Raw genomic sequence first — 21,324 nt, 5'->3', positions numbered from 1 at the left:
GGAAAGGGCCTTTGCAGCCAGGGGGCCCAGGCTGGAGACTTGGGAGCTGCCAGCAGGTGTGGGAGCTCTTGATGTTGCAGGCCTGGCGAGAGCAGAGGGTTTATGGAGGGGAAGGCCTTGCATGTGGTGCTGGGGACAGGCTCTGAAGCCCCTGGGCTGAGCTAGGGTGGGACTTCGTGCCCATTGCCCTCCTCAGCTCCCCGTCAGGTCCGTGTGTTTCTAACCCCAGTTCTTCTTGGTGATAGTGTTCTAAGGCAGAGCCCTCCCCCAGCTCTAGAAGTTTGGGAGATGTTGCCTGCTGAAGAGTGGGGACTCTTGGTGTTCCCAAATAGTCCCGGGAAGGACCTGAGGTGAGCAGCCCAAGCTGTCACTTTTCTCTGAGGGACCACCCCCTCCCCTCTGCCCAGGCTGGACTCCAGAGTGAGCACCAGGCTCCTATCCCTTGACACCTCCCAGTGCCCACCCCGGCGGATGACTGTGCTTTCTGCTCTTTCCCTGGCCACCCCCAGTATCTATGGCACCCCCACTTCCTGGATGGGGTGCTACACTCTCATCCTGTGCAAGGACCTGTCTGTACTCACTATCTCCAATTCCTTTCTGCCCCCTTTTGTTTACTGTGGTAAAATATATAACAAAATGTGCCATGTTACCGCAGTTAGGTGCACAGCCCGGTGCTGCGCAGCCATCCCCAGCGTCCATCCGTAGACCTTGTTCATCTTCCCAAACCCAAACTCTGTCCCCATGAACACCGACTCCCTGTGCCCTTCCCCAGCCCCTGGCACCCACCACCCGCCTGTCTGTCTCTGGGGATTGGACTCCTCTCAGACATGGCCCTGCACAGAAGTGCAATCTTGTGGTAACTATCCTTTTGTGACTGGCTCATTCCATGGAGCACGACGTCCTCACGGGTGCCCCGTGCCGTGGCCCGTGTCAGCATTTCTTCCTGTTCAAGGCTGAGTCGTGTCCCATTGCCTGGAGAGACCGCATCTGTGTGTCTGTGCTTCCCCCCTCGGACACTCGGGTTGCTTCACGCCGCCTTTCTTCCTTTGTGTTTTTTTTTTTTTTGGGGGGGGGGGGGAGGCGGAGACAGAATCTCGCTCTGTCGCCCAGGGTTAGAGTGTAGTGGTGTCATTGTAGCTCACCGCAACCTCAAACTCCTGGCTCAAGTGATCCTCCTGCCTCAGCCTCCTGAGTAACTGGGACTACAGGTGTGTGCCACCATGCCCAGCTGCCGTTCTTTCTTAATTCCACTCCAGTCAGTCTTTTGCACACACCCTTCCACCCATGCCTCTGTTGTGCAGAGTCCATGACCTCTGCCAGACGCGTCCAGCGTTTGTCGTTCTTGCCCAGCAGCAGCACCCGATGGAGCTGATTACTCCTTGCTCTTTGAACCTTGCAGGATGTCCCCAGGTACTCTTGGGTTCCCTCCCACCCCTCTGCCAGCTCCTCTTCTTTCTTACGACCCCTGAGTGTCCCCAGCTCAGGGTTCAGTATTTCCGCCCCGTCTCCCTCCATGCCCACTCTCAGCCTCCCCTGGTGAGCTCAGCCAGGCTCAAGGCTTTCAGTGTTATCTATAGGTGGTGAGAACTTGCAGAGTTCTGTCTGCAGGCCAAAGTCTTCTGGAACTCCAGACTCCTGTGTCCACCTGCCTATTAGATATCTCCACTTGCATGACACTTCCTGCACGACACACGCAAAGCCACTCCCAATGGCCTGTCCTCATTTCCCCATCACAGGGCCCAGCAACTCCCTCCTCCCCATTGCTCAGGCTGAATCTCACGGTGTCCTCCTCACTGCCTCTTTGAATCCTGCATCCTAGTCGCCTGTGGACCCTGCTGGCTCCACCTTCAAAATAGGCTTTTAATCCAAAGGCTTCGAATCACCTTCAGTGCCACCAGCTTGGCCCAGGTAATACCACCGCATGCCTGGGTCATTGCTGTGGCCTCCTCCCTCAGATGTGCCTGGCCCTGGCTTCCCCTTTCAAATCCTTCAGGTCTTGGAAGGTCATCTGTTCAGTGGTGCAGTCTTGGGACAACCTTTTGGAGACTTGAGTGCTCCACAGCTTCACACCCACCCTTCTGCTCGATTTGCTTTTCTCCCCAAGTGTGTCAGCTCCGGGGGGACCAGGCTTTCCGGCTGCCTTCCCTGCTCCCTTCCCAGTTCCTGGACCCCGTGCTGGGCGCAGAGGCCCTCAGAACATGCTGGCTGACCGCAGCAGCTCGAGCTGGGGGAAGGCCCCCCTCACACCTCCTGCACCCCGTCCCCTCCCAGAGAAGCAGAGGCAGCAGGAGGAGGCACCTTTGGAAAATGACATGTTTTTATTGCTATGTTTGCAGTGGCTTTTTAGCACAGTAAGAATGTCCCCGCAGGCCCGCCGCCCTCGCCCAGCCCCACCCCTCCAGCGTATGCCCCGGTGTGGGGAGCCGTTCTGGGGGCCACTCAGCTGTCTCAGGGCTAGACGTGACACACACGTAGGTGGGTTAAAGCTGCTACAGGGAAGACTTGAGATGCGGCAAGTGCATCAGCCTTAAGCTTGGAGGTGGGAGCCATGCCCGGATCCCCTCCCCGGGTCATACCCATCTACCACCCCTGCAGTCGCGCCCAGCCCAGGGAGCAGGGTGTGGGCAGGCCTGAGCATGCCAGGTGAGCGGCCCCGGGTCCCCGGGACAGAATACTGCAGCCTCTCGCCCCACAGACTTGTGGGCAAAGGGGTGGCATGGGGCCCCCCCAAGGCCCCCACCGTGCACTTTACCACCCCAATCTGGGGCTGGGGACCATACGCACATCCATACAACAGACTCGCATACGCAACAGCTCAAAGCTTTTGTTTTTACCTATGAAAATTAGATCTATAAATTCACACTCCTTGGCTAGGGGCAGAGGGGTGAGAGGGACAGGGCGTGGTAAGGAGAGGGATGTTTGGGCTCTTTTCTCTTTTTAGAAATATACAAGCAGAAATCTCACTCTCTGGTCAAGTTTTTATAAAATGTGCAAAATACAAGGCTCTTTTGCCCAGAGGCAACCATTTACATCTGGTATTCACCTTTGCTAAGAGATAGAGATCTATATATACTCTACTACTCACGCACACACGCACTCATACCCAAGCTCACACAGTTGACATTGGTGGCGACTGGCGCGGGAACCAGAAGGTTCCATTGCTGGCTGGCTCTCTAAGCTTCTAGAATAGGGAGGGGGAGAGGGGTCTAGCCCAGCTGAAATATTCGGCTTGGTTCTGCTGCCCCTCCCTCGCCCCCTCGCCTGCCCTCCCCACCCCCATTTCCCGAGCTGCCACTGCTGCTTCTAGGGCGAGGGCCACCCAAGGGTGTGTTACGGAGCAGAGCCTGTAGAGGCAGGCCAGGTGGGCATGGCAGGGGCAGGAGGAGATGGGTCGTGGCACTGGGGGGAGGGGTTGTAGGCGGGGCCTGGGACCAGCGTGGCTAGGGCTAGGGGGGAGAGGCATCTATTTTTGGTGGGTTGTGATATTTTTGGCGTTTTATTAAAAATGGAAAAAGTTATTTTAGTTAGCACTCGCAGTGCTTCCTTCCCTCCTCCCCCAGGCAGACCCCTGGAGGGGTAGGGTGGGGGCTAAAGCAGGGCTGCTATGGCTACCGGAGGGTGAGCTGGTGATGTGAGCTGGGCTGCCTGTCACATGACACTCTCCACCACGACGACCTTGCTGCTCTCGGACACGGGGGTCAGGGTGGTCAGGCCCCTGACGTCCGCATCCTGAGCTCTGTACTCCAAGTGGTGGAGGCCCCATACAGGCTGAGTCAGGTGCTGCCAGCGCTGTGGGACAGGAGGACACATTGAGCACCCCCACGGTCACTTGCTCGTCCCCACGGCAACTTCCTCTGCCTCTCTCTAGTTCCCACCACATGCCACCAAGTCAGGGCTGCACCTCCCAGGGAGCCTTTCAGGCTCTGCTGCCTTCACTAGGAAGCAGTGCTGCGCGGCGTGGATGCTCACACGGAGGGGAGGGAAGCTGGGGATGGGTCCTGCTCCTCCCGCCACCAGCCCTAGTCCGAGCTGGCCAGAGGCTCTGGCACGGTGGGACATCCTGTGGAGGGAGGGCTGGGGTGCAAGGCCTTACCTCAGCCATGGTGCCCTTAGCCCTGAGGAGACAGCCCAGGAGGTGGAGGGGCACGCACAGCATGGAGGAGAGTGCGAAGGCCCAGCCCATGGCCTCGCCCCACCACGGGTACACGTAGGTGTTGTTGTAGACCAGCGGCTCGTAGTACACGACGTTGAAGATGAAGATGCCCTGCGGGACAAGAACACCTGCGGTTGGCGGGGCCCTCTGCGCCGTCCCCCCCACCCCCCTGTCCCACCCCAGCTGCCCAGCCCTTACCATGCAGACCAGCGGGGTGAAGAAGGACCAGCACCATTTCATCCAGGGGCAGGGTCGGTGCCCGATCATACAGGCGATGTCGTCCATGAAGCGGTCAGCTCCTGGGGAGGGCCAAAGCTGGAGACCCCCTGCCCCACCCCACCTGCACCCGCAGCCCAGCCCACGGCCCAGACTTACCGTACACCCAGGCCACCACCACACACTCCCAAAAGGCCTGCCAGAGCAGGGTGGTGCCGCTGGCCGAGTAATAGTCAAACAGCTGGAAGACGTACATCCCACCCTGGGAGACAGAGCCAGGTCAGGGAGGATGGTGGACAGTGGCCAGAGGCTGCCCCACCATACCCCTACTCACATCGGTCACCATGGAGAGGTCAATGACAAAGCAGAGGGCGCAGCAGAGGGCCACAGAGATCTCCCTTTGGAAACGGAAGTAGTAGGAGACCGGGAGGAGGTCGAGGAGGCCAGTGATGAAGCCTTCCACACCTACAAACTGTGGCCAAGGCAGCTCAGGCCAAGCCCTTCTCCTCCCTCCTTGCCCACCAACCACCCCCCACTGGCCCTGGCTCCCTGTTCTAGAACCCCCTCTGCAAACCTGGCTGTCAAGACCGAGCAGCAACAACATGAAGAAGAATAGGGCAGCCCAGAGCGGGGCCACAGGCATCAGCGTGACAGCCCGGGGATAGGCGATGAAGGCCAGGCCAGGCCCTGCGGGTAGAAAGGTGCAGGCTCCAGACCCCGGCAGCCTGTGTGCTTACCTGCGCACACCCTCAGCCCTGCCTGCCATGCTCACGCTCACACCCCCCTCGGAGGGACACCGTGTGGCTGAGAGCTGCAGCCTGGCCTTTCCATTGGTGGCAAGGCATGGCTGGGCCCACCCAAACCCTGTGCATGCCCCATGCTGGGGCCTGTGCGAGTGGGCGTCTGACTCACTCTGCTCCCTGGGCTCAAACAGCAACTGTGCTGACAGGTCACTGTTAACCCCAGGGTGATGCAGCAGGGGCTGGGACGAGGCCCTCTTTTGCCCTGTGCAACACTAACGAATACCAGACAGACCCCGAGGCCCCTGGGGAGGGACGGAAAGGGCCCGGAGCGTGCTGGAGAACAGCTGTGCCTGGCAGCTGTTCAGCCAGGCCTGCCTGTGCCCAGGGCGATCTGACAGGCTCAGTTTGAACTGTCTGTCACTTTCAGAGTTTCTGTGTGCATGTGTGTTCATGTGTGCCGTACGTCAGGGCCGAGGCTGGGGGCGCTTTACCTGATTCTGCCACCTTGGAGATGTGCACGCCCTGCTCTGCGGCCATGAAGCCCAGGATGGAGAAGACCACGAAGCCAGCGAAGAAGCTGGTTCCACTGTTGATGACGGCGAGGATGATGGCGTCCCTGAGTACGGGGAAAGAGGGGCTGGTGAGGCTCCTGCTGCCTGCAGGGCCGGCGGGGCAGAGCAGGGCGGGGCGGGGGGGGGGGCCTACTTGTAGCAGTTGTTGTTGAAGCGATTGTAGCTGCCCAGGGCCGTGAGGGCCCCCAGGCCGATGGCGTAAGAAAAGAAAATCTGGGTCCCGGCATCTATCCATACCTGGAGAAGGGCGGGGGAGAACAGGCATGAAGGGCCCTGCCTGGCTACCCCTCCTCTCCCTGCTGCCACACAACCACCCCCTCCTCACCTGAGGGGACCCCAGCTTCGACCAGTCGGGCTTGAGATAGTAGATGATGCCATCCAAGGCCCCCGGCAGCAGCACCCCTCGCACCAGCAGCACCACCAGGACCACGTAGGGGAATGTAGCAGTGAAGTACACGATCTGGGGGCCCAGGCTGCTTAGGGCCCAGCCCCAGCCGGCAGCCCCCGTTCTACCCCTCAGAGCCACGCTGCCCCCACAGGATGCTGGGGCAAGGCCAGCACAGGGAGGGGAGAGGCAGGGCCATGGCTCTGAAGCGCCAGGGTCCCTTAGGCACCTTTGCTGTTTTCCAAGGGCAGCAGAGAGCCCCTGTGTGCTCTCCTCTGAGTGGCAGTGTCCGGGCAGCCTCTGCAGCGTGTCCACATGGGGACAGGAAGGCATGGGGGTGTGTGGGGAGTGAGGACTGTTGGGCAAGGGGTGCATGAGTTTGCCTGAGGTGGGGAGAGTCTGTGTGGGCAGTGCAGGGGTAGGGGTGACAAGCGCACATCCATCTCAGCCCTGTGCAGCCCATCAGACGGGGAAGGTCCCATACCTCCTGGGCCCCTAGCCCAGGTCATCCTCTGTAGAGAGGCAAGGTCCTTAGTCACTAGATGGGGATTATAACTAGGCCAGACAGAGGCAAGAGAAAGACAAGACAGCAAAGGCTTCTGCCTCCTCATCCAATGTCCAAGCTGGGCCACCAGCTCAGCAAGTACCTGCTCTGGGGACCCTGGTGGGAATGAGACATACTGGAGTCCTGCCTTCCAGGGACCTGGTCATGTCCCCAGCCCTCAATACACTGCCTCATGTGTGTGTTCATACATATGTCTCCCTGACCTGATGGCGAGCCCCTGGGGCAGGGATGTGTCCAGATTCCCCTCTGGGTCTCCAAGCCCAGACAGACAGGCAGGTGAGAGAGACAGCCACAGACAGGGCCACCCAGACTGTCAAAACAGACTTGAGAGAAACCAGGGAGGGCAGAAGGGTGGGGATGGGCATGGGACACAGGGAAGGCGCAGCTCCTGCCTGTCCCGGGCCTGCCTGCAGGAGGGAAGGCTGCTGGTGCCCAGATATGGAGGGTGGGGAGGAACATCTAGCATGTGGTGGGGAGAGTGGCCTGGATTCGAGTCCCTCCCCTCTCCTCAGGCCCAAGCCCCTCCTGTTGCAACAGTTGCGCCTTGCAGAGACACACAGCTCCCAGGGCAACGGGGCCCCCGCCCTGCCCGCCTCCAGCTGTACCTTTCCTGTTGATTTGACCCCCTTCCAGACACAGAAGTACACCAGCACCCAGCAGGCCAGCAGACACAGGGTCACCTCCCAGTTGAGGGCCCCTGGCACCTCCAGCCCCCCAGACAGCCGCAAGACTTTGTTCCTAGGGGAGGGAGACGCCATGAGGGCTGTGCCAGCAGGGGATGGATGAGGCCACTGGGATCTGCCCCGCGGTGTGCCTGGAGCCTGGGAGCCCCTGGGCGGTGGGAGGCGGTGGGGCCCCCAGCCTAGCCCCAGGTCCCGGGGCCCAGGGCCCCCACCCTACTCCACCCCCAGGGAAGGGCAGTGACAAGGCCCGTCCGAGCCCCAGGGACTGGCCTGGGCGCTTCTTGAGGACAGGTGGGGACTGGGAGTGACTGGTCCGCATCCCGGGCCTCGTGTGTTCAGGGCTGAGCCGTGTGTGGGAGACCGTGCAGGGTGGGGTGGGTATAGGATGGGCTTGGCCCAGAGGCGCCTGACTCACTCCCAGAACTCGATGACAGGGGATCGGCGGTCAGCAAGCTGGTCACATGTGAGGTTGGCCAGGCTGGCATTGGCACAGTCTTCGTGGCGGAAGATCTCCACACAGTCAGGAGTGTTCCAGGTGTGGCCACATGTGGCCCAGGGCAGCGTGGTGGTGAAGGACTTTACCAGGTAATAGAAGCCCCAGGCCAGCACCATGATGTAGTAGGTGTTGCAGTAGAAGACGATCACCATGGAGGCATAGCCCAGGCCTGGGGACAAGGGGGTTCCTTTCCATCTGGATTCTTTTCTGGCCACCTCCCCACCACCCCCGTTATCTCCCTTGCTGGGGCTGACAGTGGTTCCTGCTAGGCCCTAACAGCTTGCACCTCTCCCCATCCATCCCACCAGAGACTTCCCAAACCCCAATCCTCCCCTGTGCGTGCGGGACACTGGCTAACTCCCGCCCGCCTCCCGCAGCATCAGCCCTGTGCCTCGCCCGGCCTCCACTCTCCTCCGCTCCGTCCAGCCCCAGACCCATCTGCTTTCCTCACACGCCTGGCCCCTTCTCTTAGTCCTGCTGCCACCGCGGTGGTTCCAGGAGGTCCAAACCCCAACCTGGGCCCCCAGTAGCCTCCGCTACACAGCGGCAGGGGAAGCTTTCTAGTAACCTGAGGCAGTGTTGGAGACAGTCAACCCCTCAGTGGCCAACCTCAGCAAGTCACTTCACTTCTCTGTGCTCCAGCCTCCTTGGGGATGATGCTGTGTCCCCACTCCAGCTGTGCCCTTTTGGAGAGGCCCTATCCCCACTTCTAGTCCCTGACTCCCAAGTTCACTGTGTGGTCCACATGGCCTTCAGGTTTCCCTTCACGACTAGCGGGCCATCACATGGCCCCTGGCCTGGTGCTCAGGACAGGAAAAGATCTCTCAAGTGGGTGCTAGCCGTGCTCTGCTCCCGAGCCCTTGCCCTAGCAGTGGGAAAGGGAAGGGGTCTCTGAGGGGGAGGAGGAGGGGTGGCCCCGGGGCTGCTCACCTTTGAATAGGGGACAGATGTTCCAGACATTGATGCTGCCGGCCTTCATGAACTGGCCCAGTGAGATCTCCAAGAAGAAAATGGGGATTCCTCCGACCAGGGCAATCAGGATGTAGGGAATAAGGAACACACCTGGGGAGAGGCACGGGGTGAGCTCTGGGAGAGTCCCCCTGAAGACCACAGGCACTTGCACAAGGTGGCTCCTCAGCCAGGTGGGGACTTGACCCCAAACCCCCCCGGCCAGGTGGCCCTGGGAGCTGGGCGGAGCCGTGGCCTATCCTAACTTCCCACTGGGTGAATCAGTGCAGGGGTGGCCGCTGACTCAGAGGCCCAAGGTGAACAGTCTTGGGGGTGGGTTCTGAGTCTGTTGAAGGGAGGGGCTGTGGCAGCAACTAGGCCATTAGAGCCCTATTCCCTGGGCTGTGGAGGGGACCTAGGCCCACAGGGCTTCCAACCCTGAAGTCACCTGGGGTGACCTGATGGGCATGGAGGACACACACGCTCAGACATGCAGGCCATCCCTTGTGCTGCAGTTCCCGTTTGCCAGGCAGCACTGGAAGGAAGAGTGAAGGCACGTGCATGTGCATGTGTGCACGCGTGCCAGGGCTGGCAACTCTGGCCTGGGGGCTCGTCTGAAGGCAGGGACTCCCTGAGTGCCCTGCACTTAGACGCCTGCCTGCAAGTGCAAAGGTCCAAGGAGAAGGGTGGGTGGGTGGGTGGCAGTCCTCTGCTGGTGGGGTGTCGGTGTGCAAGGACAGAGGGAGACAGGTGGCAGAAAGGGGCTGAGCCAGGCCCGGGGGGAGGCAGGCAGAGCTGGGCCAGAGGCAGGCTTTGGCCGGCAGGTGGTGGGGAGCAGTGGGAGAGAGGGCAGAGCTGGGCACCAGCAGCCCCCTTCCACTGCCCCCTCCTCCTTTCTAGGCCCCCTGCCCTTGCCCTTGGCTCAGCTCTCCCCACTACTCAGAGGCTGAGCTTGGCTGCAGTGTGCCCAGCTCCTGGTCCCAGCATCCTTCTTGTGTGTGACCTTGGGCAAAGGCCTTCGCTGTAGGCCTCAGTTTCCCACCCATCACACAGCCACTTAGGCTTCCCAGCAACCCGGGCGCTGCTTTGCAGTCACAGGACACACGCATGCCGGTTGCTGTTGCTAAGCTGGGCTCTGGCGGGCGGGTGGGCATGGGGTGTGCATGCAGTGTGTCCAGTGGCGGCGCCAGGCAGGCCAGGCCGCAGGCTTCCCAAGCCTGGCTCAGGCACCCAGTGTTCCAGGCCCAGGCTAGAGGGGAGGGGAGGGAAGGGAGGGAAGGGGAGGGTAGCGGGGAGGGACAGAGTGGCCCATTGTGTGTGTGTGTGTTCGTGTGTGCACACGTGGGGGGCCCACACAATGTACCAGTTGTGTGCCTGACCCGCGGGGGCAGCCAGGGCTCCTCACCTCTTAGAGGCCCCCCAGGGACCAGTCCTCCCCTTCCCACCTCGTGGCCAGTCTCTCCCAGAGCCGAGTCTGGGGAGCAGCCCCTGGCCTGGGCAGGAGGCTCCCCGGCGCCCTCCCCCCGCGCTGCCAGGCACATGACTGGCGAGGGGGTGGAGGCAGCCGGCTGGGCCGCCGACCCCCACGGCCCTGGGGGACCTGTAGGGCCCCTGGACTTTGCCCCTGGCTTGGGTGGGCCTTGGCGGGGGAGGGGAGCCCTGGAGGGGAGCAGGGACGCGGCGGGCGGGGCGGGGGCCTCACCTCCGCCGTTCTTGTAGCACAGGTAGGGGAAGCGCCACACGTTGCCCAGGCCCACGGCGAAGCCCACGCACGACATGATGAAGTCCATCTGGCGCGTCCAGGTCTCACGCGGTGGCACAGCCAGGCGGCCGCCGGGTGCCCCCAGGCCCGCGGGGCCATCGCCCTTGGCCGGGGCCCCGTCGGGCCCGGGCGCGATGAGGGGACCCTTCTTCTCGTCGCCGGACACGCTGTAGATGCCATTCTCGGCGCTCTTCTTCGCCATGGCCCGGGCGGGCCGCGCGGCCGGGCCGGGGGTCGCGGCGCCTGGCGGGGGGCGGGCGGGGGGCGCGGCGGCACCGGGGGAAGGGCCGGAGGCGCGGGCCCGCCCGCGGCCTGGGGCGGCCGGGCTGGGGGACGGGGCGGCGGGCGGGCGGGGTGCGGGACGGCGGGGCGGCGCAGTCAGAAGCAGTCCACGAAGCACTTGAAAGTCAGCCTGAAGAATCTCATGTGTGTCGGGGCCCGGGGGCGCGCGGGCGGCGGCGGGGCCCGGCCGGGCGGCGGCGGCGGCGGCGGCGGCGGCTCCCGAGGCTCCTGCCCGCGGCTCGGGCGGCGGCGGCGGCGGCCCTCCCGGCCCGAGGCTCAGCCTAGCGGGGCGCAGGCGACATCGGAGCCGGCTGTCTGCAAGCGGCGGCCGGAGCCGGGGCCTGCGGCCCGCGCCCCCCGCCCCGGCCCGGGCCCGCGGTGGCTGCCCGGCTCGCCCGCGACTCTGGCGGCGGTGGCGGCGGCGGTGGCAGAGACGGCGGCCCGGGCGCGCCTCGCCCCCTCCTTCCCAGCGGCGGCGGCGGCTTCAGCCGCTCTCGGGGCCGCGGCGGGCTCAGCGACTCGCCGCTGCGATCCGACTGTCCCACTCTTCCCTGACCGCGACCGGCCGCCGCTTAAGAACGACTCCGGGGTGATGTCACCATCGCCCCACCCCCACGACCCGCGGTCCCCTCCCCCTCCCGCAGCCTCCTCCCGCTCGCTCGTCACTCCGCCCACCTCCTCCCGAGGAGGAGACGCCGCTCCAGCGGGAGGCGGGATGGCTGCTACGTGCGACGCCCGCCAGCACCTCCTCCCCGGGGTCCTCCCCGCCCTCGCCCCTGGTTCCCGGCCCGGCGGGGGGTGGGTCTCCCAACTTGTCCTTGCCGACTGTAGAAGAATGGCTCCCTGGCCCCCTTCCAGCCATCCCCGCCCTCCTTCTCCCCATCCTCACAGGCCAGAGTCTGCTCCTCCGGGTGTCTGCCTGGTCCCTGCTGTCCTGCAGCCAGCCCCATCTCCACCCCTCTGGCGTGCTGGGTACCACGGTCTCAAGCTTCCCGGCTCCCTGCGCCCGCATCGCCCTCCTGAAGGACTGGGCCAATGGCTGGTCTGGAGGGGAAAGGCTGGGGTGGCTGTACCTGATTCCAGGTGTGCTGTCCTGGCTCATCATGGTGTTTGGCTCCCCACAACTCTGGGGCTGCAGCCCTGGACGCTGGATGCAGGAGGTCAAGGTCCCAGCTCTTGCAGTGACAGGTCTCTGTGAGTTTCCGAAGTAGGCAAAGGGAAGCCTGCCTGGCTGAGGAGCAAGGCTAGAGTTTGTCACCAAGATAGAGAAGGGGACTATGTAACGACCCCTGTTCTGTCACCCCTGCCTGGCCTGGGGATGGTAAGGACAGCTGACCTGGGGAAGATGGAGCAGGAATAGGGTAAGGCTGCCCTCTGGTGCCTGTCGGGGGGCACAGACCCTCCCCCAAAGGCCTAGGCTTGGAGCTCCTGCTCCGCACCTCCAGCTCCTCTGCTCAGGGACCCCCAGGCCTCCCCAGCAAGAGCAAGTTGTTGGGCTCCCTCCCCACCACCAGCTAAGCAGCTTGCTCAGAATTTTCTAGGGCCAAGACTAGCCTGGGGTTGGAGCAGGGAAGGAGAGGGTCACGGTCCTGGCTTGGGAAGTAGAGTGGGCCCCCCTCAACCCCAGGGCCCCTGATCTGAGTGCAGTGCCCAGATGGCTCACCCGGTTAAGCTGAGCCCGCAGCCGTCCTGCCTGAGCCAGATTGAGCCTTCTCGGTGAGGGAGGGGCAACTTGTAGGACTAGCCCCGAGGGGTGTGGACGGGAGATCCATGTGGCCTGTGCGTAGGCTGACGGGGACCTCTTGAGGTGGCAGGGTCACACTGTTCTTCAGAAGTCCCTGACTTGGGTCTTCTCTGGCCCCGTCCAGGACTGAAGCTGGTCTGGAGACAAAGAGGCAATAGAGAAATGGCCCACAGATGGCCTGCAGAGCTGGGGCCACCCAGGGATCAAGGACAGAGAGGGAAGAGGACAGCCCAACCAAAGCACAGGCAACCTCTATGGCATTTGAGATAGGAGACAAGAGGACCTCGCCCCAGCAGGTCAGGTCAGGGGCAGGGTGATGCCAGTGCAGGGAGGGCGGTGACCTGGGTGAGAGAGAGGTGTAGGCAGAGGCCGTGGACTTGGGCAGGGGGAGGTGAGGGTGTGGTGGGGTGCAGGTGACTCTTTCAAGAATTCGAGGTCTTGCTTGTCCAAGGGGAGGGTGGAAGGAAGAGAAAGCATGGCTTGAAAAGGACGTGGGTGAGCCGATGACACTTTGAGGAAGTGGCCACTGCAGCAGTCTCTCCTTTGCCCTGTGCCTGCTGGCTGGGAGGGGAAGCGGGTTCCAAGGCCAAGGGCAGGACCTTGAGGGAGCTGCCACCTGGGATTGCTGGTTGCCTCTGTGGTATCAGAGGCTGCTGAGGGAGAGGAAGAGGTGACTGGGCTGGAGGTGGCCAGGGACAGAAGTGAAGGGCAAGGTGGCTCCCACTGCTCCACTGCCTTCCTAGGGTGTCTCCAGACTGTCAGAGCTGAGGCCTCCACATTTGTGGGGGCGGATCCAACAGGCCCCCAGACCTGACTCAACAGGGCCACACTCCCCCTTGCCCCCCAACCTTGCATCTCTCGGTCCCCCTCCCTGCAGCTGCCCCTCACATCCTGCTTCCCACCCCTGCTCTGACAGCAGGGCCTGCAGTTCCCTACGCAGACCCTTCTGGAAAGCACCCGCTTTCCTGCACCCACTGCCAGCCAGTGACCCCCTGGCTCACTGGGACTCTGCAGTGGCAGTGGCCTCTTTGTGGCCTGGTGCAGCCAGAGGAACCCTCTTGAAGCACAAATCTGACCAGTCACGCCCCTGTCTGAGCTCTTTTTCTGGGCTTTTCTGTGCCTTGGAGATGAAACTAAATTTCTCTCCAAGCCATTCAAGATCCACATGACCTGGACTTCGGCCTCCCCAGCTCAGGCAGCCGCTAGCAAGCAGCGCGCTCCTGAGCTTCCCTTCATGCTGGGCCTGCTGCCTGGCTTCCCTTCCTTTGCAGGCCTCCCTCTGCTCCTTCAGGACTGGTGGCCCAGGTGGCCAAAGGGGCTGCAGGAGCCCTCCCCAAGCCAGCCACCCTGGCTGCCCCCACCTGGCCAGGCTGAGCTGGCTTGGGCCGTGCGTGAAGTTCGGGGGATCCTCTTCTGGCTGGCTAGGCTGGAGTTTTCCGGAGCAGAACCCCGGCTGGAGCTTTGGCCTCTGGCGGGCACCCTGACTAGCGCAGGGACAGTTACAGTGTTGCCTGAGGCAGCTCCAGGAGGTGCTGAGCGCAGGGGACAAAGGCAAAGGGATTTCCAGGCCAGGGTGGGCTGTCTCAGGGCGTTCTCTGGCTGTGTCAAGGCACATCTTGCCCCCTCCCAGAGGCAGCAGGGGCTGGGGAGGAACATGGTGGACCCCCCAGGTCTCCAGCTGAGGGCCCGGAAGCTGTCCCTGGCTGTCCCTGTCCAAGCATCTGCCTGTCCTGCCAGGCCTTTGTGTTCTACTCACGGAAGGGGATTCTGAGCATGTGCAGGAGGGACTGGGGTGCCCAGCCCAGAGCTCCTACTGTACTTGTTGGGAGAGAAGCAAACTGTTCCCTGGGGTAGAAGCGACAGAGGGAGAGCTGCGTCCTCGTCCTCCAGTGTCCCAGGAAGCAGGCGGCCTTTCAGATCCCAGCTAGGGCTGAGGGTTGGAGTAGGAGATGAGGCGGAGGGGGGCGATGAGGGGCTGGAGGGAGGGCTCCTGTTTGTTGGGGAGCCCTCTGGGCCTAGGGCAGCTGGGTGGGCAGCTGGAGACAGGGTGGGGGCACCTCCTCTTCTGGAGGCACAATGAGCTTTGCAATTAGAGTTAGCTGGAAACAAAGAGGAGCCGGAGTCCACCTGGAAGGGCTTTGTACTTTCAGCTCCTGGGAGGGGGCTGCAGCCAAGCGGGAGAGGGGAAAGAATGGTCTGGGGCAGGGGTCGTGACGCTGGGGGGCAACCGGAGAGGCCTGGGGCCTGAGGAAAGGCGGATCAGGGGCCACCTGCCCCCCCTCACCCGTGCCCTTGCCTACCAGCTGCGCCCCTTCACACAGACCCTGTGAAAGGAGTTTTGGGTTTGCTTTTTACCTTTTATGTCAGACTAGTTTTAGATGTACAGAAAAATTGTGCAGACAGTGCCAAGAGTTCCCCTTCGGCCCCTCCCGGCTTCCCTGTGATAAACCTCCCACAGCAGGGTGGACTGCGTTTGTTGCAATTACTGAATCCATGTTACTCCATCGTTATTAACTAAAGCCATAGTTTATTCAGATTTTCTTAGCTTTTCCTTGGTGTCCTTTTTTCTGTGCCAGGACTGTAGCCAGGACCCCACATCCCACTTAGTCGTCATGTCTCCAGAGGCTCCTCTTGGCCATGACAGTTTCTCAGCCTCTCCTTGCTCTGGGTGCTGCTGCCGTTCCCACACCATTAGACTGGCCTTGGGAGCTGAGGCCAAGGTGGCAAGTGGCTGAGGCAGGGTCGCAGGGACCGGGAACTAGGGAAGGAGGTTGTTTCAGACCAAATGGCCCGGACGCCTGTCTGCGGAGAGGACGTTGAAGCAGAGACTGGAAGGCAGCGAGCCACACCAACATGTGGGTGCAAAAGCCCTGAGGCCCCTGCCTGGCCAGGGCGCGCGGGGGCTGGAACCGCCGCCAGACTCAGCCGAGCGACCGAGCAAGCGACCGAGGAGCGCAGGAACCGGGCGCTGCCTTACAAGGCGTCCTGCAGCCGCGGTCGCGCTCAGCCACCGCGTGCCCGGCTGCCAGCGGGCGGCAGGGACGCGCGCGGAGGGGGCGGGGCCCGCGGGGCGCGGCGAGGCGCTTGGCGCGGCTGCCACTGAGCGACACGACGCTGCGGCTCCGCTCCAGGTCCGCACCTGCCGCCTCAGGGCGCTCACGCGGGGAGCTCCAGGCTCCTGGCCACGGCCACCGCCCCCGCGCGCCCCCGCGCACACCTGTCATGCCGCGCGCCGCCCCCGCCCGCACGCGCTCGGCCCACGGCGCTCGGGACGCGGCGGCCAGGCTGCTGAGTGCCCCCTGGTCCGAGTCGCCGAGGGCCGGGCTGCGCGTGGGCGGCCGTGGTCTTGGCAGGTGGCTGTGCGCGGGGGCTCGCAGGTGCATCTCGGGCGGGCTGCTGGCCTGGGTGGCGCACGCCTGTGGGCGCTGTGCCATGGGTGGCGGTCTAGGCGGGGGTGGGGTGGGGAGGGGTCTGGACGCTGTGGATGGGGGTGGGCCCAGAGAGACTGGGGCGGGGGTGCACGGAGCCTTCTGGAAAGCGGCCGATCAAGCTGGCTTGGGTGTGTGGAGGCAGAGAAGGGGTCTCCAGGCGCTGGTCACCGTTGGGGTGTCAGGGTGGGGGCAGCACCGGATGGCAGCCGTGTACCTGGGATGGGGAGGCGTGTGTGTGGTGGCCTCCGTGGGAGGCGTCCATCTGGGATTGTGGACCTGGGCGGTGGGGGAGGGAGCGACTGGGGGCGCGGGGGCTTCCTTGAAGGGCAGAGGGATGAAGGCGGGGGAGGGGCTGCCCCTCACCCGGGGGCCCTCCCTCCACCTCTCCTGTGCCCCTCCAGACATGCTGCTGCTCAAGAAACACACGGAGGACATCAGCAGCGTCTACGAGATCCGGGAGAAGCTGGGCTCGTGAGTGTGTGTGTGTGTGTGTGTGTGTGTGTGTTTGGTGGTGGGTGTGTGAGATGGCGTGTGGGGGCGGTGGCTGCATGGGACCCGGGAGGGCCCTTCCCCCTCCTGCTGCTCTCCCTCTCTCCCCTCCCTTCCTGCCTCCCACCTTCTGGCTCTGCGGCAGGGGCGCCTTCTCCGAGGTGGTGCTGGCCCAGGAGCGGGGCTCCGCACACCTTGTCGCCCTCAAGTGCATCCCCAAGAAGGCCCTGCGGGGCAAGGAGGCCCTGGTGGAGAACGAGATCGCCGTGCTCCGCAGGTGCGCAGCGGGGATGAGAGGAGCCCCTTGGCCTGCGAGCTGTGCCCTCTGCTCCGGTCCAGGCCTGTCCAACAACCTGCGGGGGGCCCTGGGGCAGTTCTCTTTCCCTCTCTGGGCCTGCATGTCCCCGTCAGCAAAACTGGAGGGTTGGTACTGATCTGCGCTTTTCAAATGGGCTTTAGAAGTGTGTGTCCCAAGGAAGGCCTGGGCTCGGGGCTGGGGGTCTGTCTGCCGTCCGGACTGCGCAAGGGTGGCCTCTGGTAGGGCCTGGGGAAAAGGGACTAGGAGGAGGAGGAGAGGGACAGGGGCTGTCCTGGGGCCCAGGGTGAAGCACTCCTGCCCTCTGCTGCTGTCCTGGAGGGGGCCCGTGGCAGCCCACAAGGGGCCCTTTCTTGCTGTTGCAGGGTCAGTCACCCCAACATTGTGGCTCTGGAGGACGTCCACGAGAGCCCTTCCCACCTGTACCTGGCCATGGAGCTGTGAGGAGGGCTGGGTCGGGTGTGGGGGCTAGGGTGGGGGCTGAAGCTTGGTCAGCTGAACCCCTGGCTCCCCCCAGGGTGACAGGTGGTGAGCTGTTTGACCGCATCATGGAGCGCGGCTCCTACACGGAGAAGGACGCCAGCCACCTGGTGGGTCAGGTCCTCGGCGCCGTCTCCTACCTGCACAGCCTGGGCATCGTGCACCGGGACCTTAAGGTGCCTGGCCCTGCCCGTGTCCCCAGACTCACGGCTGGAGCCTTTCCCAGTACCCCTCTCCACCAAGGGTTTCAGGAACTCGGGGGTGTGAAGCCCCTACTCTGTCCCCACACCGGGCCATCCCAGGACTGACCTGGTCCTTTCCCTGGTACCCATGTGTCGCAGCCGGAAAACCTCCTCTATGCCACCCCCTTTGAGGACTCCAAGATCATGGTCTCTGACTTTGGACTCTCCAAAATCCAAGCTGGCAACATGCTAGGCACTGCCTGTGGGACCCCAGGATATGTGGGTAAGTGATGGAGGGCACCCTGAGGCTCGCTGGTGGGTGGGAGGGGGTTGGGGGAGCCCGGGGGACTGCAAAGTTGTGGTACCTATTGCCTCGGGGTGAGGCATTCCTGGGCTTGAATTGGCTGAGCCAGTGCTGACCAGCATGGCATGTGTGTGTGTGTGTGTGTGTGTGTCTGTCTGTCTGTCTCTGGCCCCCAGCCCCAGAGCTTTTGGAGCAGAAACCCTACGGGAAGGCCGTAGATGTGTGGGCCCTGGGTGTCATCTCCTACATCCTGTGAGTGACCACTGGGAAGGCTCATCTCCTACCTGCCTGCCCCTGCTGGGTTGGGGAGGGTGGGACAGCTGGGTGATTCATCTGTGGGTGCTAGGCTGTGTGGGTATCCCCCCTTCTATGACGAGAGCGACCCTGAACTCTTCAACCAGATACTGAGGGCCAGCTATGAGTTTGACTCCCCTTTCTGGGATGACATATCAGAATCAGGTGAGCCTGGGGCCAGCCCGCGCCCGGGGTGGTGAGGGGCGTGGGGTGGGGCCTGCTGAGCCGGCCTCCCTGCTCCAGCCAAAGACTTCATCCGGCACCTTCTGGAAAGAGATCCCCAGAAGAGGTTCACCTGCCAACAGGCCTTACAGCACCTTTGGTGAGTGGGACCTCTGCCGAGCAGTCCCAGGGCCAGAGGGACCACCCCTCAGACCACCCCTCTTACCCCAGCCTTCCCCCAGGATCTCCGGGGACGCAGCCTTGGACAGGAACATCCTAGGCTCGGTCAGTGAGCAGATCCAGAAGAATTTCGCCCGGACCCACTGGAAGGTCAGCATGGAGAGGCCCTTGGCTGGCCGGTGGCTGCCGCGGTCCTCGCAGTCTCGGGGCTGGGGCTGGGTGTGGCCTGACCTCCCTCTCTTCCCGCAGAGAGCATTCAATGCCACCTCGTTCCTGCACCACATCCGTAAGCTGGGGCAGAGCCCAGAGGGTGAGGAGGCTTCTGAACAGGGTATGGCCCGACACAGCCACCCAGGAGGCCTCCGGGCTGGCCAGCCTCCCAAGTGGTGATGCCCAGGTGTGTGGGATGGGCCCTGTCCCCTGGGAGCTGGCTCCTTGGAGAGCTTAGCTGCTGGTGGTGCTCCGTGTGGCCAAGGTCTAAGCGGGAGGGAGGCCCACAGACCAGAGGGCTGGGGGCAGAGGGCACAGATAGAGGGGCGGCCCCAGGAGGGCCAATGGGCGTCCTGCATTGGGCGAGGGGGTGGGCGGTGAGCAGGGCCCTGCTCTGGACAGCCTCTGTGAGATCCAAGGCAGGACGAAGGCAGGGGGCACAGGACAGGCGGGGGGCGGGGCGGCTCCTGACCGCCCCCTTCCCTCTGCTTCTCCCCCAGCAGATGCCGAGGCCAAGTGAACTGACCCCAGATTTCCTTCCCTTGGGCCCTTTTGGTCCCCTCCCCGACCCTTGACTCTGGGCTGGCCTCTGCTGGAGTTTGAGACGTGGGTGTGGGCAGGGGTGGGGCACCCTCCACCAGGCTCTGCCATTGCCGAGGGGCAGTGGCTCCCCTCCCCTGTCACAGCTGCCACCCCTACAAAAGCGGAGGAGGCCTAGGCAGGCGGGTTTCAGGGGCCGTCCTCCCTGCTTCGCTGACTGTGAGTGGTCCTGCTTGTGTCGTGGTCCTCCAGCCCCCTCCGAGTTTTCCCCAAACCAATAAAGACAGACAGAGCAATGGGCCAGTGGTGAGCTGGGCACGGGACAAGTGTGGAGGGGACGGGGATCCCCTGTGGGAAGGAAACCAATGGGACTGTGCCACGCTGCCTTGTCCACTGCCGCCCAAACCCCTGCTCCCTCACATCAGGGCAGATGAGCTCTCGATTATCCAAGAACTTCCTGTCCCACGCCCCCCACACACAAAGCACCAGCTACCGGCAGCCTGGCCAGCCAGCTCTGCCACCCTAGACGTCTGGCTGTGCAGCCTTGCAGCCCCAGGAGAACATGGGCTGCCAGTGGGGGGGATGGCAGGGGACCAAACGGGGGCCTGAGCAGCGCCGGCTCCAGGCCCCAGGGATGGGCTGCAGTGCCCCTGACGTGTGGGGCCAGGCCTCGGTGTCCCAGCCAGGGCCGCAGGCTGGGAAGGGCTCCCAGGTGCCTGGAGGGCGACCCAAGCCCAGGGCTGTCTCCTCCATGGCTGCTGCCTCCTCCCTGCTCTCCCTTCCTTCCTTCCCCTTCTCCATGGCCAGACGCCACCTTGTTATGCAGAAAGGTAGGGAACCCCAGGGTCAGAGAGTGAGGAGGGATTCCTTGTACAGGAGAGGGTGTCACCGGGGGCCTCCACCCCTGTGCTGGGCTGGGGCTTTGGAACCCATGGGCTCCAGGCCCAGGTGGACCTAAGCTGGCAGCCGGGCCCCTGGGAGCAGTGACTGGTTGGTTATGGCCTCTGGTGTGAAGAGCCATGGCCTGTCCTCTGGTCGGAGTGGCCCCAATCCCTTAAACCTCCATTCCGATGGGCCAGAGCTCCAGATGCCTGCCTTGCTGGGCTCCGGGCCTCTCCTGGGCCCATCAGGGGAGGACTCCAGGGCCACTCATTGGCCCTAGCCAAAGTTCCAGGTGAGCTGGTCACCCCTTCCCCTGCCAGCCCCCAGGGTGTGAGCCCAATGACCTGTAGCCTGGTCCGAGGATGATCGAGAGGATCCCTGTCCTTGTCAAACTTCAGGACCCAAAAGGAGGTGGCAGGGCCCAAACCAAGGCTGGCTGGGTCTGGGGGCAGAGGCTGGGGTGGGCTTCAGGGCTGGAAGCTGGGGGGCCTGGGCTCCGCCTCCATCCCCCAGCCCCTCCCAGGCCACCCTTTACCCCAGGGCTCTGGGTCCTCCCATACCTGCCTGCAGTCCTGCTCTCCCCAATGCCCAGCCACACGTTGGGGACCTGTCAGCCAGTCCCATGGCCTCTTTACCTCCAATGACCTGTCCTGCCTCCCCTTGCCCCCCACCTGGGGCCTTGTCATCTTTGGGCATTGACGTCGTCACCAGCATCCGTGTTGCAGGCTCTGCTTGCCATCTTTTCAGTTGTTCACACTGGGCTTCCACGACACCTACTTGTACTTGCTTTGTTCGTCAAATATTGCCTGGGCCTCTACTCTGCCGGGTGCTGGGCACTGCTGGGTGCACGGGCCAGGTTCCTGCCCTCCAGGAGGAGGCCCTCTAGTGGAGGGGTGGTTTTACTGGGATGATAAGAATGATCTTCAAGGGGAAAGTGGCGTGGCGTGCTGGCTGCTCCAGGAGCCCTGAGCAGGAGTGCCAGAGCCAGGCTTCCAGAAGAAATCGGCACGCACTCAGAGATGCACAGCTCTTCCAGTCCAGGCATGTGGCCAGATGGCTCCTCTGCAGCGTTGGGGCCCCAGTTCCAGGCTGCCCGGGCACAGGGTGCAATTCTGTGTCCTGTCAGCAGGGTGCACCATGGTCCCATCTTTAGACATCCATTAGCCACCTCTGTTTCCTTCAGCGCCTGGGCAGCCTCTCAAGCCCGTCCCTCCCGTCCACTGCCCCTTGAAGTCCTGCCTGGGGAAGCCCACGCTCCGGGGAGAGGTCCTGCACATCTGGGAGTGCGGCAGGAGGGGGAGCCCC

General features: G+C 63.4%; 2 protein-coding genes across 4 annotated transcripts; one reads left to right on the top strand and one right to left on the bottom strand.

Annotated features, from left to right (window-relative positions):
• Window positions 1–2,298: 2,298 nt before the first annotated feature.
• On the bottom strand, window positions 2,299–10,967 carry SLC6A8 (solute carrier family 6 member 8). 2 transcript variants are annotated; one of them, XM_045538178.1, is made up of 13 exons: window positions 10,464–10,967; window positions 8,744–8,875; window positions 7,733–7,982; window positions 7,240–7,372; window positions 6,010–6,144; window positions 5,818–5,921; window positions 5,604–5,728; window positions 4,944–5,056; window positions 4,704–4,841; window positions 4,529–4,631; window positions 4,352–4,452; window positions 4,094–4,264; window positions 2,299–3,789 (listed from the first exon to the last, which is right to left on the bottom strand). In XM_045538178.1, exons 1-13 carry the CDS (start codon window positions 10,723–10,725, stop codon window positions 3,649–3,651), a joined length of 1,908 nt encoding a protein of 635 aa, XP_045394134.1. In that variant the 5' UTR covers window positions 10,726–10,967; the 3' UTR covers window positions 2,299–3,648. The 2 variants fall into 2 exon arrangements, with proteins under 2 accessions (XP_045394134.1, XP_045394132.1); XM_045538176.1 differs by having other exon boundaries at window positions 2,299–4,264.
• Window positions 10,968–11,500: 533 nt separating this feature from the next.
• PNCK (pregnancy up-regulated nonubiquitous CaM kinase) lies at window positions 11,501–19,419 on the top strand. Of its 2 annotated transcripts, XM_045538175.1 has the most exons (13): window positions 11,501–11,999; window positions 12,674–12,845; window positions 16,382–16,451; window positions 16,615–16,746; window positions 17,151–17,225; window positions 17,303–17,441; window positions 17,607–17,730; window positions 17,928–18,003; window positions 18,098–18,210; window positions 18,289–18,367; window positions 18,450–18,537; window positions 18,637–18,784; window positions 19,101–19,419. In XM_045538175.1, the coding sequence occupies exons 3-12, from the start codon at window positions 16,384–16,386 to the stop codon at window positions 18,775–18,777; spliced, it is 1,035 nt and encodes a 344-aa protein (XP_045394131.1). In that variant the 5' UTR covers window positions 11,501–11,999; window positions 12,674–12,845; window positions 16,382–16,383; the 3' UTR covers window positions 18,778–18,784; window positions 19,101–19,419. The 2 variants fall into 2 exon arrangements, with proteins under 2 accessions (XP_045394131.1, XP_045394130.1); XM_045538174.1 differs by lacking the exons at window positions 11,501–11,999; window positions 12,674–12,845 and having other exon boundaries at window positions 16,385–16,746.
• The last annotated feature ends 1,905 nt before the right edge of the window (window positions 19,420–21,324 follow it).

The sequence above is a fragment of the Lemur catta genome, chromosome X, assembly GCF_020740605.2.
Source record: "Lemur catta isolate mLemCat1 chromosome X, mLemCat1.pri, whole genome shotgun sequence".
Lineage (NCBI taxonomy): Eukaryota > Metazoa > Chordata > Mammalia > Primates > Lemuridae > Lemur > Lemur catta.
This window is presented reverse-complemented; position numbering and strand designations above follow the sequence as displayed.